This window comes from Jaculus jaculus, chromosome 12 (assembly GCF_020740685.1).
Source record: "Jaculus jaculus isolate mJacJac1 chromosome 12, mJacJac1.mat.Y.cur, whole genome shotgun sequence".
Classification (NCBI taxonomy): Eukaryota; Metazoa; Chordata; class Mammalia; order Rodentia; family Dipodidae; genus Jaculus; species Jaculus jaculus.
This window is the reverse complement of record NC_059113.1, coordinates 44,084,943-44,103,456: the sequence shown is the minus strand read 5'-3', so window position 1 is coordinate 44,103,456 and position 18,514 is coordinate 44,084,943. Positions and strand designations below refer to the sequence as shown.

General features: G+C 38.9%; 1 protein-coding gene across 4 annotated transcripts in view; it reads left to right on the top strand.

Annotated features, from left to right (window-relative positions):
* The window catches only part of Csmd1 (CUB and Sushi multiple domains 1), a 1,843,561-nt gene that overhangs the window by 1,609,528 nt on the left and 215,519 nt on the right, over window positions 1-18,514 (top strand). For all 4 annotated transcript variants that reach the window (XM_045131039.1, XM_045131041.1, XM_045131040.1 and 1 more), the window contains 3 exons: window positions 6,297-6,488; window positions 12,309-12,447; window positions 16,362-16,549. In XM_045131039.1, coding sequence (XP_044986974.1) covers window positions 6,297-6,488; window positions 12,309-12,447; window positions 16,362-16,549 — 519 coding nt within the window. The remainder of the gene's footprint in view (window positions 1-6,296; window positions 6,489-12,308; window positions 12,448-16,361; window positions 16,550-18,514) is intronic.

Here is an 18,514-nt window from a genome sequence, read left to right as displayed (position 1 = left end):
TAACATTTATAAGAAATTGAGTTCTGTTATGCCTTATGTCATTTGTTATTTTGAGCAACCAGGACATATGGCTCTCTCAAAACAGGGAAGAGCACCCCCTTAAGCGCTTTCCCAATAACCATACTACAGCATTGTTGGTGTCATTCCTAACAGAGTAGCCATCCTCATGCGCTGGAAGGTATAGGCTATATTTAAAGGGCAGGTTATCACCTGAGAACTAAGCATGTCTGCATGTGTTGTTGATGTTGGTTTAAGTGTTTTTGCAGAGGTCATAAGCATTACATCAATTGTGGTGTGATGCCCAGGGCAGAGTTTCAGTAACTTGGGTATACAAAGCCATACATCAGCAGACACGTTGATCATCGGGTCTATACTCTGTACACCCCCCATCCCCAGATACTACAGCATGCAGGTAATCAAGCCCCTTACATAAAGTGGCACAGTATCTGAAAATATTCTTGTACATTTTCCTGAGTTCTTTACATCTCCATTATTTATTTCCAGTGTCTAATTCAAAAGCATTATATTAATAGTCATTCTGCTATATTGTTTAGGGAATAGTGATAAGAAAAAAAAAATCTATGTACCTGTGCATTACAGATACAACTTTATTTTTCTAAGAATTTTCAATTTGTGAATACAGAAACTAAAGATACTGAGGGACAATTACACTTCTATGAATTCAGCAAATATAGTTTTAAATGGTATGTAAAATATACAAGGAGAAGCCAGGTGTAGTGGTGCACTCCTTTAGCCCCAGCACCTGGGAGGCTGAGGTAGGAGTATCTCAGTGAATTACAGGCTATCCTGAGACTACATAGTGAATTCTAGGTCATCCTGGGATAGAGTAAGTCCATACCTCAATCCCCTCCCCCACAAAATGTAAAGAGAACTTTATTTACTTAAATTGATTTAACTTAAATTCCTTTTTAATAAGAACAACATTATTAAAAATTAGGTCTGGTGCTGGAGGGATGGCTCAACAGTTAATGTATTTGCCCGAATAAACAAAGAACCCAGGTTTGATTCCTTAGGACCCACATTATCCAGATGCACAGGGTGGTGCATGTGTCTGGAATTAATCTGCAGTTGCTGGAGGTACTGGCACACCCTCTCTCTCTCCCTCAATCTCCCTTTTTCTTTCTGTCAAATAAATTAATTAAAAAAGAAAAAAAAAAAGGCCTGGAGAGATAGCTTAGCAGTTAAACCACTTACCTGCAAAGACTATGGGCCTATGTTTGACTCCAGTGCCTGGGTAAACAAGATGCACAAGGTGATACAAATGTGCACAAGATAGCACATATTTGAAGCTTGATTGCAGTGTCTGGAGGCCCTTATGTGGCAATTTTCCCCACTTTATAAAAATTTACCTAGTTCCCTCTAGTAACTCTCCTACATCCTTAATACCCAATTTAATAAGAGAGGAAAAAGCCTCAAATTTGCATAAAATTGAACTATATTCTATAGAGGTCCAGGGTCAAAACTGACTATCCAGATGGAAAGAGAATTCATCACAGCTCCTTATTATGAAGAGTTCTATACAGCTTAGGAACAGTTATTAGAGGAAACTATGTAGATCTTCTACCTGCCATGATTACCCTGGCCTGTGGAGTGGTTTTGGATTCCAATGGCACATAGTAGGCAACCACTTGGAATATTCCAGGGACCCTGGAGGAAATTGAAAATATAAGTATTAGGATGGTTCCCCTTCCTACCTCAAAGAAGTGATGGGATCAATGCATTTGAAGGTATGGTTGTCTTTTTTTTGTGAAAGATGCTAGAAAGATTTAGAACAAAAATATTTCAGAGAAAAATGAGTGAAAACTATGCAATAGCACAAATCAGAATCTAAACACAGAAGATAGATGAGAGGATGTGCCATCAAGAACTTGGGTGTGATCCTAGGCTGAAAAAGCCATCTTTGCCCCAGTGGTATGACTTTGTTTGGGGGCTTTTGAATATATGAGAAATGAAGTCTATTGAGTTTACCAGGGAACTTCTAACCACAATTCATCACTAGAGGAAAATAACATGAAATTGATTTCAAAGACCCAACTGATGTATTTCCTTCAGCATGGTTTAAATTTGTCTTCATTTTCCTCCCTCAAGTCTTGTTATTTCAGTTTAAATCCAATCTGGACAACCATAGGCACTTTTAAAATTTTCATTTTATAATTACAAGGTAGTAAAGTTTGAAAGTTCATTTCCACCTGAGCAAGTCTCAGTAGTGGATTTACTTGGTAATCTCAAATAATTCTTGAAACTGTAGAAGTGACATGTGCATCCTCTCTCAACATTCAAAGGACTATTCGACTGCAATTCATGTTTTCATACAAGTGGCAAAACTTCTACTAACTACGTGGATCCAGTACTTTTGTTTACTGAGTAACACAGACTTTTTTACTTAAATGCTATTATTGTTATCACAACTGTTATTACAGATATTGAAAGGAAAACTTTGTTTTAGAAGTAGAAAAAAATCAAGGATAAATTAAACGTGTGTGTGCATGTGTGGTGTATGCAGATGTGGGTACCTGTGTGTGTGCAGCTGTGTACTCTCAGTACACATATGTGGAGGCCAGAGGAGAAGACAGAATATCAGATTCCCCAGGACCCATGTAACCCAGATGCACAAGGTAGCCCATGCTTCTGGAGTTCATTTGCAGTGGCTGGAGGCCCTGACGCACCCATTCTCTTTCTCTCTCCATTTGCCTCTTTCTATGTCTCTCAAATAAACAAATAAAGTACTTTAAAAATATGTGTATTGCCAGGCATGGTGGTGCACACCTTTAATCCTAGCACTCGAGAGGAAGAAGTAGGAGGATCACCATGAGTTCAAGGCCACCCTGAGACTCCATAGTGAATTTCATATCAGCCTTGGCTAGAGTGACACCCTACCTCAAAAAACCAAAAAATTGTGTGTGTGTGTGTGTGTGTGTGTGTGTGTGTGTGTGTGTGTGTGTGTGTATGCAGTTGGGGATGGTAGAGCATGCCTTTCATCTCAGCACTTGAAAAGCAGAGGTAGTATTATCACTGTGAGTACGAGGTCAGCCTGGAAGTTCAGAATGAGATCCAGGTCAGCCTGGGCTACATATTTAGACCCGTCTCAATAAAAATGTATGTGAAATAATAAGCAAATGGTTTGAATGTAAGAGCATATGAATGGATAAATACGCTTAAACATATCCCAAACCATCATATATTATTACTAAAGTTAATTTTAAAATATTAATCTCTAGGGAGCAGTCAAATTAAAGCATATGACAGGTCTAATTGAACTTTAAGCATAAACTTACCCTTCCACCTTAAATTGCTTGCATCAGTATTGTGTTACAGCAATGAGGAAACAGTGAGCCTGGCTGGAAGACTGCTATGGGAAGGCCTAAAACTATTGTAATTATCCAGAAAAACCAAGGAAGATAAAAACAACATTCTGGATATCCATTTCACTGCGGTGGAGGAAAGGGTGGTGACAGCCATGGTTGTTCATTGATGATGGTGTGTGAACGGCACCTTGTGCACAGTGGCTAAGACAGAGAGCTTCCTTAAATTGTTCTCATCGTGCTTCAGATACACGCCTTCCTATAATTCAGCAGAAACCCAGTGGAGGAAGCTGGCAAGCAGTTCAGACAACCCACATGACTTAGAGAAGAGGTAGAGAAGGGTAGGTGTGCCATTGCTTCTATTTTATCCTCCCAACTGGCTAATAACTCAGTTATTAGTCTCCTTAGTAAGGAGATCAGTGAGCTTCAGTGATCAGTAAGTTCTAATTACATCCCAATGAGCAGGTCTGGCCCACCACGGGGTCCTTGATGTTGGTACCAGTACACTTCCTTTCGGGAACTGGTTGTACAATCTTACTGTTCTGAGTGCTCTTCAATGTTCTGCTGGTTGGCACTCCTCCCGCTGCTTACAAGTCTCAGGCAGGCCTTTTTTTTTTTTTTCTCAATTTTATCTCTTAGCTTTTTATTTAAGTGGATATCATAGAACAAGCCACTTATGTATGTTTGAATATATAACACACTTGTATGAATTTAAATATATAACATATTCTATATGTATGTATGTGTGTGTGTATAATACATAGAATGTCTCAGAATGTACAGAACAAAACCAAAAGCCTATCAATAAATGTAGAAACTACTCAGATAGGGTGTGTGCATTGGGCTCTTTTTTTCCACTCCATCCTTTACCCATGCCAGAGCTCCTTATTTTCTTTTCTTTTTTAAAAAAATACTTTTTGTTCATTTTTTATTTATTTATTTGAGAGCAAAAGACACAGAGAGAAAGACAGATAGAGGGGGAGAGAGAGAATGGGCATGCCAGAGCTTCCAGCCACTGCAAACGAACTCCAGACACGTGCGCCCCCTTGTGCATCTGGCTAACGTGGGACCTGGGGAACCAAGCCTCGAACCGGGGTCCATAGGCTTCACAGGCGAGCGCTTAACTGCTAAGCCATCTCTCCAGCCCTATTTTCTTTTTTTTATTGACAACTTCCATGATGGTAAACAATATCTCATGGTAATCTCCTCTTCCCCCATCTCTGCGCTTTGAAACTCCACACTCCATCATATCCTCTCCCCTTGTCAGTCTCTCTTTTATTTTGATGTCATCATCTTTTCCTCCTATTATAATGGTCTTACATAGTTAATGTCAGGTTTTGTGAGGTCATGAATATCCAGGCCATTTTGTGTTTGGAGGAGCATGTTGTAAGGAGTCCTACCTTTCCTGTGGCTCTTACATTCTTTCTTCCACCTCTTCCACAATGGACCCAGAGCCATGGAAAGTGTGATAGAGATATTTTAGTGCTGAGCACTCCTCTGTCAATTCTTCTCAGCACCATGGTGCCTTCTGAGTCATTCCAAGGTCACTATCATCTGAAAATAGAAGTTCTCTAACCAAAAGTGAGAGTAGCATTAATATGTGGATATGAACATTAAGAGAAGTACTTATTGGACAGTTTGGTGAGCATAGTACATACATTTAACCAGAAAGCAGCAGAGGTTATATCCCTAGGGCTCATGACTATCCCTGTTGTAGGTTTTCAGTATCAAAGATGTATTCCCTCCCATAGAGTGGACCTCCAGTCAAATTAGAGGGTGGTTGGTTTCCCCCATAACAGACGGACCAATATTGCACCTGTTGGCTCATTTGTGCTGGCTGCATTCCAGAGCTCTTTATAGGAAATATAATTTTAGCTTTGGTCCCATAAACAGTGGATAGGAAGATAGGACTATAAATGTAAATTTGGCAGGTTGTTGGATTTTGGGTGCATTTCCTGATTTTTATTTTTATTTTTATTTATTTATTTTATTTTTTGGGTGTGTAGAATGGAGTGCATGGAAAGCTTTAGAAATGGGAGAGAGTAGCCGATCAGATATGCTCCTTGTGATGTTTGGGGTCAAGTTCTGGAATAAATACTGAGTTTTGAGGACCCCGTCTTGATTGATCTCAGGCAGCTGTTACTGCAGTGGGACTTCAGGAATGTTGATGAGAAGTGTTGTGATTGTCAGTGTCTGGTTCTAGTGTCCTCAGCCCCCTCCAACAGCCTGCAGATGCAGTGCCCACTGCACCTAACTGATAGGAAGTGCACTTCCTTCCCTCCTTCCCAAATAGATATACCTTCTTTTGTCCTTCCTTCCTTTCTTCTTTCCCTTTTTCTTTCTCTCCCTCTCTCTATTTCCTTCCTTTTCCCCTTTCCTTCCATTCCCTCTCCTCTCTTCCTTACCTGCTTGCATTCCTCCCTCCCTCCCTCCTATCCTTCTGTCATTCAGGTCATTGCTACTTTCACTAGACTGCAGTGAGCCATGGTCTGCATGCAAGACGGGCAAGTAGTTCTGGCCCACTTCTCTTAGAGTATCAATAGAGGCCACTGGTCACCACAAGGGCTCATAACTCCAGGAAATTTTCCTACTTCATTTTGTCAGAGGTTCCTTGGCTCCGGAACCATTTCATTAAATCATTTGAAGTGTGGTGTATGATTTTGTTAAAATATTGTTAAGGGGCAGATTAGAGGGGTTTGTGTGTATTGTATACTAAGTAGCAAATTTAATATTTATCATTTCATAAGTGGTTGCATTTTGCTATGATTTTGTTAGAATTTGTTCAACACAAGCATGATTAAAATGCATAGTATAGAATGTGCCCTTGGGAAAGGGAACGACTTAATTTGTTCACAATAGACATTTGGTGCATTATGTAAGTTCTGAGCACTCCATCACGAGAGGCAATATCTTACCCTGTATGTGTGGAAGACCCACTCACAATCATCTACCACCCTTGTCTATTCCTTGTAGCATCCATTGCGTCCACATGCAATGACCCTGGGATGCCACAGAATGGCACACGCTATGGTGACAGCCGTGAGCCCGGAGACACCATCACTTTCCAGTGTGACCCTGGATATCAACTTCAAGGTCAATCCAAAGTCACTTGTGTGCAGCTCAACAACAGGTTCTTCTGGCAACCAGACCCTCCTACATGCATAGGTATCTGCACTGGAATCCAGAAATACAAAGTTTTGAAGTTAACACATGCTATCATTAAAACTGCCTGGGTAATGTATTGTTTTGCAGAAATAATTCCTAGGAGATTTTTAATGGCTTTGGGCTCTCTGAAACCATAGTGAAATTCTATTACAAACCTTTATTTTATTAGGTGATATAAAGGAAGTGGTTTATTTAATACACAGTAATTGACATTTATCTAACATTTCCTATCCTTAATAATTCCTGTATAAATATAGATCAGCCAAATGCATGTGATTTAAAATTCCAGGTGGCTCAAAATTCATAACCAAATCATACCTAGTCTCATATTTTTTTAAAGTATAGAACTATGCCTTCAAGCAAAATCTATTAAAAAGTACTTTCTCTTTGAGATTTTTTCTATAGTATCAGTACATTTTAAATAGAATTGTGAAAACTAGAAATTATATTGCTTTGGGGAAAGTGAGGAAGCAAAGAGAAATTTGTTTATAAATTTCATTAAAATTTTATTGTTTGACCTTATAAAAATGATAGCAAGTGGCTTTTGCAAGATGATTTGAATAGCCATCTAAGATGATCTGTCCCAAATATGACATTAGGAAGACATTTTTATAGAAAGTAATAATCACATGTTAATACAGACTGCCCTTTATTAAAATAATATTTTATCATAAGATATCTATTTAGAGTATTTAATCTTAATTTAAAAAATTTCCACTAGAGTTTATGGTTTTGGTGAACTGTTATAGTGAGTAAGTACTTCTTCATAATCTGCTGAAAAAAGATAAACTCTTATTAATCTGTGAGAAAAGTTGGAGATATTGAAGTGATTGGCCTGTGTTTAATGGGCCTTTTTGCAACCTATGAGGTTGGGGGGGTTTGTGGAGTAAAAGATTTTGATTCCCAAATACACACTGCAGAGGCAGTCCCAATATTCTGTAGTGCTGTGGTAGGCAACTCCTTCTCTATGGCAGTTTTCTGAGGACAAATGAGGCTCCATGGCTGTGCCTATTAGTATTCACAGTCCTGCAGGGAGTGGCCCATGTTTATTTAATGTTTTCTTCCAATTGACACCACTCTTTAAGTTTTGTGAGCATAGTCATGCATTTTAGAGAATGCTCAGTCAGCAGGAGACATGTACCACTTTGCATGTTTCCCTTTCAAAATGGACTAATTACCTAGACTTGCAGCTACCATTGGCCTATTTTTAAATTAGGAAAGGCTTTTATTTTCTTCCAGTTTGTATTTTTTTTAAGCTCATGGAGCAAAGCATCAAAAAACATCTACAAGTTAATCTCTTCAAGATAATTTATCATTTTAAATACTCATTGTGAACCTGGGTCATTTTCCAATGACTCTAGATTGCTGTTTATCCATCTCTTGGTTACCTAATTTTGAGCAGCAGTAAATCAGCCAGCCCTTGGTAGAATGCATACTATCCTTGCCCCTGTGGCATACCAATTCCAAGGGAAAATCAAATCATCATCAGGCCATTCAATACTCACTTACTCACTTATTTTGGATATTAGGCCTGCCTACACTCACAGAAACTATGCAGCAGAAGGGTGGAAAATGTGTTTTTGGAAATACATGGCCATCACGTTTGCATTATGTTGTGAGTTTTAGTATTCAGATGTCAGGATTGTGCTCTCTGCATCATACATTCATAGGGACACACCTACAGATTATGGGCTAGCACCTGTATAAATTCTTCACTCAAGATTCAAGATGTTTCTCTATTATTTGAATATAATCTATGTGAATTACAGCTATTTTATTAGCTATAGTAAAACAGAGAGAGGAGAAAAAGCCTATCATCTTTATTAACTTTAGATAGTTGTTGTTCATATAAACACTAGTAAAGAAAATTCAATAGCCAGACATGGTGACACATGCCTTTAGTCCTAGCACTCAGTAGGCAGAGGTAGAAGAATAGCTATGAAGTTGAGGCCAGCCTGGGACTAAAGAGTGAGTTCTAGGTCACCCTGGGCTATAGTGATATGCTGCCTCAAACCATTCCTGTCCAAAAATAAAGAACATTTATCATTATCTTATGTCTATAATAATATGAACACACTGGGCTGGAGAGATGGCTTAGCAGTTAAGCACTTGCTTGTGAAGCCTAAGGACTCTGGTTTGAGGTTGGATTCCTCAGGACTCATATTAGCCAGATGCACAAGGGGGCGCACGTGTCTGGAGTTCATTTGCAATGGCTGGAGGCCCTGGTGAACCCATTCTATCTCTCTCTCTCTTTCTCTCATGCTATCTCTCTCTATCTGCCTCTTTCTCTGTTGCTCTTAAATAAATAAAAAATGAACAAAAATTATTAAAATAATAATATGCACACACTTTATACCAAACACATCAAAAGGTAATTCTTTCAGGATGCCTACACTATCTCACATTATCTTTGACCATGTAGCTTTTATTTTCCTGAGTCAGAAAACATAGCATATGATAGTTTTTAATCCTATCACTTAATTTGGCAGAAAACAAAGAATTCATCTTTGAATTGGAATTTAAAATAATCATGGAGCTGAACTTGTTTTTCTCCTTCTGCTTGCTGGCCAGGTGAACCTGTTCTTTGCAGATTGGCCAACCAACTTTCTCTTCCCCTAAACACTGAAGTCTTCAGTTCTCTTCTCTTTTAGTTCCCTTGCTCTTTCTCCCAACGTCACATCTATCACCTTGACACATATTTTTGGCATCTTGACGTTTACTGCTAGTTACACCAAGATCTGTTTCAGTCACTCCTTCTTTCTCTTCCTGAAGGGCCCCTGCAAACAGGCCTCCCCCACTTGACTTTTGCATCCTTGAGCAATGAAGTTTCTAGATCAGAGGCCCCTGTCTACTTTATAATTGAAATAGTATGTTCTTTCTCTCAAAAATCTACAATTTGCATTTGCTCAGCCTGCAGTCACTTTCCTCCCATCCAGACTCTACACCATGCTAAAAACCAATTCGGTGTGGAAGCTCACTTGCTGGCAGCCCTGACCTTCAGGGTGACTATCTAAAGACTAATTATCTCACTTAATGGTGAGAATGTTCAGGGTTCTGATGCAGAAATATTGGTGTGTCTCATTAAAAGCAGAAGTGCCTCTCCAAGCTGGCTAGAGGAGGGGGCTGCTCCATGCAGAAGGCTTGTGGGTGGAGATGGAGGTGTGGATGGTCTCTGACCCGTTCCTGGTGGAGTTTCATCCTCTAAATTCTAATTGCATGTAAATGTTTTTCAAGCTCTCTAATTAAAACCCAGTGAAGCCAAAATGAAGAATTCCAGCCCAAAGAGAGCACACAGGCCAAGGCAATGCTTCTTAACTCCACTCCAGCTTCACAGGGAAGGGCTCCTGGTCGTAGCTGGAATAAGACAGGGTTCCCCTCTGTTTTCTTTAAGTCAGTGTCTGAATTACATCCCTGAGCTCTTCCTTCTGGGACCACCCTGTACAAATACCCTGATTCTGCCATTTTTCATCTTCTAAACCCTGTGAGAATATGATCTTCTAGACTTTTAGGTGTCTTTTCTTTCTACTACCTCAGCAGTGCCTCCCTGTTCCATTCAGACTCCTGTGCTCAATGCTGTGAATGTCCACTATGTGGTGCAGGGAGCTGCCAGAGGTGAGAGCTAGATGATGTCCTTCACAGAGTAATTAAAAGGAAATTGTACACCAGCAGATCTAGTGCTTTCCTATTTTTGTGACTATGACTTTCCTATAGCATTATTTAAGTTTTGTTTTTTTTTTATTTTTATTGTTTTTTGGTTTTTTGATGTAGGGTCTCACTCTACCCCAGGCTGACCTGGAATTTGCTATGGAGTCTCAGGTTGGCCTTGAGCTCACGACAATCCTCTTACCTCTGCCTCTCCAGTGCTGGGATTAAAGGCGTGTGCCACCATGCCTGGCTTCAGGATTTGCTTTTGATTAGACTGTGCTTTTTTTTTTAAGCACTGGATTTGTTATAGTTATACCTTCAAACCTAACTTTACAAGGCTACTAAATGAGTTTATAAAAACAATCAATTTAATATCCATCATGGAAAACTGAGCTAGCTACCTTCTTTCACTTTATTTACATAAAAGTAATATTTTGTGGATAAACCTATGACCAATTAAGCAGTTTATCTATTTATATATTTCCTGTGTTCATGGTCAGTGAAATCTAGGAGGACTGGTAGAATTTAAATAGAGCTATATTTTATTTTTTATTATTTATTTATTTATTATTATTATTATTGTTTTTTCGAGGTCAGGTCTTACTCTAGCCCAGGCTAACCTGGAATTCATTATGGAGTCTCAGGGTAGCCTCAAACTCACAGCAATCCTCCTACCTCTGCTTCCTGAGTGCTAGGATTAAAGGCAGGCACCACCACAACTGGCTTAGAGTTGTATTTTTAAACAACTTGATGACAAGCACAGGACTGGCCATAAAGAACCTTTAAACCCAACAAGTGAGTGTAGATATTTTAAGTACATGCATTTAAACATTTACTCTGTTCTAACAACTTCCACATCATAGATGACTCAAAAGAAACCTCACCTACTTTCAGATTTGAGAGTAAAAAGGAGGTTGACCCAAGAACAATAATTAGCTATACAATCATTACATTACTAGTATAAGTGTCAGAACATGTAATTCAAAACTAATAACCACCAAGACTAATTTTTTTATTATCATATTAAATACTTTTTGTTAATAATATTCTAAACACTATGATCGAACTCAATCTTTAACAGGGAGTATTTTCACCTGTCCTCTTTCATTTTAGTCCCTAAATGTCACACAACTATCATATTTGCTTTGCTATTTTGCTATATGGGAAACAGACCAAGCCCTCTATTGTGAGAATATAATATGACATATATTCTTTCACCAACAACCATTTCCTCAATGTCTACAATGAAGAAACTGTGATTGTTACAGATGAAGACACCACAGGATAGATCTTAATGAGGCATATTTTCTAGAACACACAACATGACTTTGTAGCTGATGAAAACTGGTGAAATTATAAAACTACAGGATGATATCCAAATAGACTTTTTCTATCCAAGTCTTACATGTGTATGTCTGCACATGCATACATGTATGTAAAGTGATGGATGTAGTGGGAGTATTAAATAATCTCTTCATTTTGATTGCATAAAATTTTAACTTATTTTATTTGTGAAAGAGAAAGAGCAAGAGAGAGAATTGGTGGACAAGGTCCTGTAGTCACTGCAATAGAACTCCAGATGTGTGCACCATCTTGTGTGCATGAGCAAACTTTTGCGCATGTGTCCCCTTGTGCATCTGGCTTACATGGGTTCTGGGAAGCTGAACCTGGGTCCTTAGGCTTTTCAGACAAGTGCCTTAACTGCTAAGCCATCTCTCTATGCCTATATAATTTTTAAATTATAAAATGATATTGCATATGTCATAAGTTTGAAAATCTGCTAAACATGGGAGCTCACAACTGTAATCCCTGAACTTGGGAGGTTGAGGCAGGAGGATTAGTGTGGGTTTGAGAACAATCTGGTCTACATAGTGAGTTGCACAATAGTCTGGGCTATAGAGAAAGACCTTGTCTTAAAAAATAAGTTTAAAAATTCTTTCTAAAATGGAAAATGACAAAACTTCAACTTCAGTGACAATTACACTAAAATCATGTAATTGTCAACACACAGCTTTGAGAGCCATTTGAGAGCTTTGAGAGTCCAGATCATTGATAACAAACTTTATGCATGATGAAAAATACAACTGATCCCTTTCTAAAATGAATACCTTGATGTCTCTTGTGTATGTTGGGCATTCTTCTCTCTGCTAACTTTCCCTTTGTGTTCTGTGACAGCTGCATGTGGAGGTAACCTGACAGGCCCAGCGGGAGTCATTTTGTCTCCTAACTATCCACAGCCATACCCCCCAGGGAAGGAGTGTGACTGGAGAATAAAGGTGAACCCGGACTTTGTCATTGCCTTGATATTCAAAAGGTACATCTCGTGCAGAAAACCCATTTTAGTACTATTTTAATGTCATGCCCACCAGTTATTTCAATTATCACCATGGGGTGAACTTTTCATCAATGTAAGCCTTCCATTTTGTGTGGAGCAGATACTCCATCAGTGGTAAGGTGACAGGTCTAGAAGGACTTTGTGTTCTACTGCTATGACACATGAATTACTCTCTCATATTGTTTGGCCCACTTCACATTCCATGTGAAAGGCTCAATGTGCAGAACATGTAAAAAAGCTATGAATCTTCTATGGGCATGCTCTGTAATTTCTCACTGGTGTCTCCTGTTTCTCTAAATGCGTGATCGTTAATGCACTTCACTTCCATGGCATAACCAGTCTGACACTCCCAAGAGCACACCATTGTTATCATTAAATTGTTAGGATGTAGTAGCACTAAATCCCTCACACTTCATTTCCTGTAAGGTTTAAATTACTAGATCACAGTCCTCATGTATACTCACTCTTGCTAAACTAGATGGTAGAAGGTCAATACTGTGGTGATCTAATAAAATCAGGTCTATAACTGCTATTATTTCAATCTGAAATGTTCCCACAAACCCTTGTATTTGAATTTTGCCACCCTAATTTGAGAAATTGTGGAACCTTTAGGGCATCGAACCTTGCTGGCAGAAGTTGAGCCATCAGGTGGTTATAAGCTTGAGGGGTTATAAGACCACCCCATTTCCAGCTGTGGCTCTCCATCTTGTTCCTTGGCAGCTGAGATATGAGTGAGGCATACCACAATTTCTGACTCCCACAGAGCTGCCAGCTGCTGAACCTTCCCCAGCAAGGTCGACTATATCCATGAACTATGATCCAGAATAAATCCTCCCTTTTTTAAGTTGATTTTATCTGGCATTAGATTAAAGTGATAAAAAAAACATGAAATAACATAGTATCATACTACATAATACATAAAATTATACCTTTTTTGAGTCGGTGTCTCATTCTAGCACAGATTGACCTGGAATTCACTATGTAGTCCCATGGTGACCTCGAACTCATGGCAATCCTCCTACCTCTGCCTCCCAAGTGCTGGGATAAAAGGCTACCATGCCCAGATAAAATTACACTTTATTGCATATCAAGAACTTATGCAGTGATATACTTTGAGTTTTAACTTAAATAAATGCAATGTTTTCAAGGGTACATTGTTTCATACACTACACAGCTGACCTCTTAGCTCTTCTGCACAAAGTAGACAAACTATTTATCTCCCAGTGGCACAGTATCTTTTGAACCCACATTCAGAGCTGAGGTGTAATAAATTCCCTCACTGTCTCCAGATGTGTGCTGACTCAGCATGGTTTTAAGCATTTGTGAGTTTTGTATGTTAAGTGGTTGAAAAACCAATGTTTTCTGAATTGACTGTTGCCCATACAAGTGTTGTTGGACACAGTTCTTTGATTTTTAATGCTAAATACCAGTAACATCTTTTTTTTTTTTCATTTTCATTTATTTATTTATTTGAGAGTGTCAGACACAGAGAGAAAGACAGATAGAGGGAGAGGGAGAGAGAATGGGAGCGCCAGGGCTTCCAGCCTCTGCAAACGAACTCCAGACACGTGCGCCCCCTTGTGCATCTGGCTAACGTGGGACCTGGGGAACTGAGCCTCGAACCGGGGTTCTTAGGCTTCACAGGCAAGCGCTTAACCGCTAAGACATCTCTCTAGCCCCCAGTAACATCTTTTTTAAAGCCTGGAAGCCCATGTGATTTCAAGAGGTATGAAGTAAAGTAACAATTTAGTGCAATCAGAGCATCACCTATCTTCCACTGTTGCAGTGACCTATTAACTAAGTCCATAGAACAAGTCATTTAATGATAAATAAGACAGTTTCTAACACTGTATTTTGCACATGTCTCCAGAAAACAAAGTAGGGAATTCCCAAAATCTCATCTAATTCTCAGAATTATCCTCATCGGTCTGTATGATGGTGAGAGGTAACCAGAGTCCTGGAAGGTACCACAATGTTAACAACCCAAGCAGGCGATACCCAAGTTCATGTTGATGAAGCTCCTTTTGTGGACATCAGTGCCACAGTATATAAGGATAAGTGATCAAACATCCCCTCCAAAATATATTACTAGTGTCTGTTGACAAATCAGACCTTATGAACAAGATGTTCTTTTGTGAACAGGATGGGAGTCTGGGTTTTCAAGTAAAAGGAGAGAACTCTAGAACTGCAAGCTTGTGCACACTGTGCACTGACACAAGTCCTCAAAGCTGCTTCACGGGTTTGCACAGACCTGGGGCTGTTCTTGTTTATAGGCATGTGATGACATCATAGGTGAAAATGCTAAGCCTTAGCAAAGAAAATCATAAGTAATTTTAAATTTATCTGCAGAGTACTATGCATGGAGTATGATATGTTTAGCTACAGACTTCTGATGGAATGTATTCTCTTGTTTTCCAGTGTCTAATTATATTCCAGTGTTCAATAAGTAATCTATAATAATAATTAGCCAATCTAACTATTTAGGATGGAACACAACCAGATTCTAATGATATCCTTGAACATTACTGTGAATAAATTTATTATTCCAATAAAATTCTGGCCAATTGATGCAATTTCACTAACTTCCTAAATTAGTAACTGCAATCTTTTGTTCCTCCATATCTGACATCAACAAACTTGCAATTAACCAGATTGAGAATCTTCAAGAGCTGAATCCACAGACCTCACACGAAAAAGGGCAGCCTTGATTATTAGGAATATTAGTGTAGGGTGATTGCAGCACTGAACATAGCCTCTGGCTGTCCTAAGGACTTTTGTGTCTTCAGGATGCACTGAGCTGCTGAGGAGACATATGCTGACTCTCCAGATGAACAGAGCTCAGTAAAAAGCACATTTGGGCAATTAAAGAATTCCTGACCTGCTTGATCTTAGGGACAGATACTTCCTGCAAACAGGAGAGGAGAATGGGGGCTACCCTTTAGTCTGGTACAAAGAGATCCAACATAAAGAATAGAGAAAGAAGAACAGGGAAAGTCTGGATACCATGGTCACTTTAACACATTCTAACTAGTTAATCAATCACAATTAGGTCTTACTTAGATGGCTAGTCACTGTCAGTGACTCATATGGTATGTACAAGTGTTCAAAGCTCACAGCTACCTCAGCTTTCAATAACGGACAGAGTCAGGGTGTCCTATAAGTCTTGAGTGCTGATTGTCAGGTTTTTGGGAGTTGACTCGGTACTGATACTATAACATGGAAGAAAGAGAGAGAAACTCAGAAGGTGGGGAAAAAAGTGAGAGATTGGAATGCTGTATGTGGTAATACAATAGGAGAATGTTTGTAACTCTGTCATTTCAGGGATTGTTAATGTCAGCTGATTCCACCTCAGGAGTAGAGACCATTACATTTTAAAAGTAAAACAAACAAACAAACAAACAAAAAACTAACAAAAACACTTTAAAAACTTTCAGAAGATAGTAATACCAATTATATATACATATATATGTATACACACACACACACACACACACACACACACACACACACACACACACACACATACATATCACATAACCAAGTATCTGTAGGAATTTATTCTCCTTGAGCCTAGTTCTTTCAAATTGCAACACATTAACAAATTCATAGGTACAAGCAAGGGGTTTTCCATCCACATGATCATGACCACTATTCTTCATTTCCTGTAAACTCTCTTCATAATAGTTTTCTATTAACTGTGCTGGTTATTGTGCGGAGCACTAGCAGTTCTTATTATAATTGCTATTGTGATTTAACATTATGATTATTATTACATTTAATTCTTGATTGTCTATCAAAGTTATTATACAAAAATAAATAAAATCATTCTGTGTCCTCAAAGAATCTAAAACACAAGATAAATTTGTATCACATACATATGTATGTCCTTATAGCTTCAATATGGAGCCCAGCTATGACTTCCTTCACATCTATGAAGGAGAAGACTCCAACAGCCCTTTGATTGGAAGCTTCCAGGGTTCACAGGCCCCAGAAAGGATCGAGAGTAGTGGAAATAGCCTCTTCCTAGCTTTTCGGAGTGATGCTTCTGTGGGCTTATCGGGATTTGCCATCGAATTCAAAGGTACTGTGATGAGCTGTTCATGCATAATTGAACTCATGTTAGGACTTTTTTAGTTATTAGCAATTATTTTTGAAGTTTCTTGTATCTGTCTAAGGCATATATCATTGGCATAAGGCACTTCTCTCAGAAAATGATCCCAACATTCCAGTAGAGAAGAAATCCCAGCAACACATTTATATTTTAGCTGCAGGAATAGAAGATGAAGGGGAAATATTTTTCAAATGCATAACCATTTAGAAATAAATTATGGATTATGCAGCTAATAATTTCATGATATTTAACAATTATTTTGATACATATTTTAAGGACTTCTGACTTGTTTTCTCAAGGATATTGATTTTGTATTCATCAGGATAGCGTAGTCTTAGCTCATTATTTCCTACGGGGAAACTACACACTTCCCTCTCCTGTCTCTTTCACTCATGGGTTCTGGCATTGAGGAACACTGAGCCATGAGAAATTTCTGTCTCAGGTCTTCAGATCAGCAGCCCGTGCTTACTTTGAGATCTATGAAAAATCCAAGGAAACAGACAAACCCAACCTTTAGATTTCACTTTATAGCACATAAAAGTAAATATTATCTTTCAAATATATTTCTTTTATAAATGAAGAAAATACAAAGTATAGTGTTAATAATTACAGAATTTAAAAAAATGTCATTTCTTTTTTTTTTTTTTTTGGTTTTTCGAGGTAGGGTCTCACTCTGGTCCAGGCTGACCTGGAATTAACTCTGTCATCTCAGGGTGGCCTTGAACTCATGGCGATCCTCTTACCTCTGCCTCCTGAGTGCTGGGATTAAAGGCGTGCACCACCACGCCCGGCTGTCAAAATGTCATTTCTTTATAATGAGGGTTTATCAAACATTCAATGAAAGTATTTATACTTATTTAAACTTTTGAGTTCAAGTTTAGAAAAAATTATAAAGGAAAATAGAAGACATATTCCACCTTAGTTACCACTTCAGTAAAATTGTATTGCATTATGTGGTTCCAAGTTGAAAAGTATTTCCTATAACATATCAAAATTTGTAAATATAAGGCTCCTAATTAAAATGCACAGTAAAACTTGTAAAACTCAGCAATATCAGAAGAACGCTGTGCCTTTGGGGTAGTAACTGCTATGCTTAGGAATGTGAAAACAGGAACAGCATCTGCACATTTGCTTCTCAGCGGACAACGTCAGTATTAAGAAGGCAGCTCTGGTCTTTCCTGTGGGTACCTGGCATTCTTTCAAGCCTTCTTAGTTAAACCAAGCCAGGATCCAACAATGCATGGCACAGAAAGTGCCTTAGAGTAGCCAGAAGAAAGGGTTGCTTCTTTGGGGGATCTTTGGTTCTGAGCAGCCCACCTTTGAGTGGGGGTGTGGTTCGTCACCCACACTTTTGGAAGGTTCTCCTGTAGAGTCTGTGGGAAACCTCCCTGGGAAAGACAGAACAGTATTGTGCACCTTCCAAGTCAGGGTGACAGGCTGAGGACAGGTCATTAGGAGTGATGGGCCAGGCGTACACCAGGCCGGTCATCCAAGGCAGCCGCCACAGGGGTGCAGCACAGGCCATCCATTTGGTGTCCAGGGTAAAATATGCACAGGTATTCTTAAATGGAAAAGACAACAAAAAGCAAAACATACCATATTATGAAGGAATCTAATTAGGAAATCCAACAAGATGTAAGCAGAGAGAAACTAGTGATTTATCACCATGTATCAAGAATTGACAACTCCGTAAATGGTACAAAAATATTACATGCAGGTCAACTGAAGAAACGTGCCACCTGGACACAAATTGGTGGCACAAAGCAGAAAGCTGCATAAATGACAGTCACTGAACCACACCTGAGACTGAATAAGGTGTATAATAAAAGTTGATCAGAAAGGATGGACAGAGCTTGATGGGAAAAACAAAAACTGTTCATGTTAATGGAGCGGTAGCAGTGCTTGCAGCTTTGCTAGTGCTCAACATATTCCCTA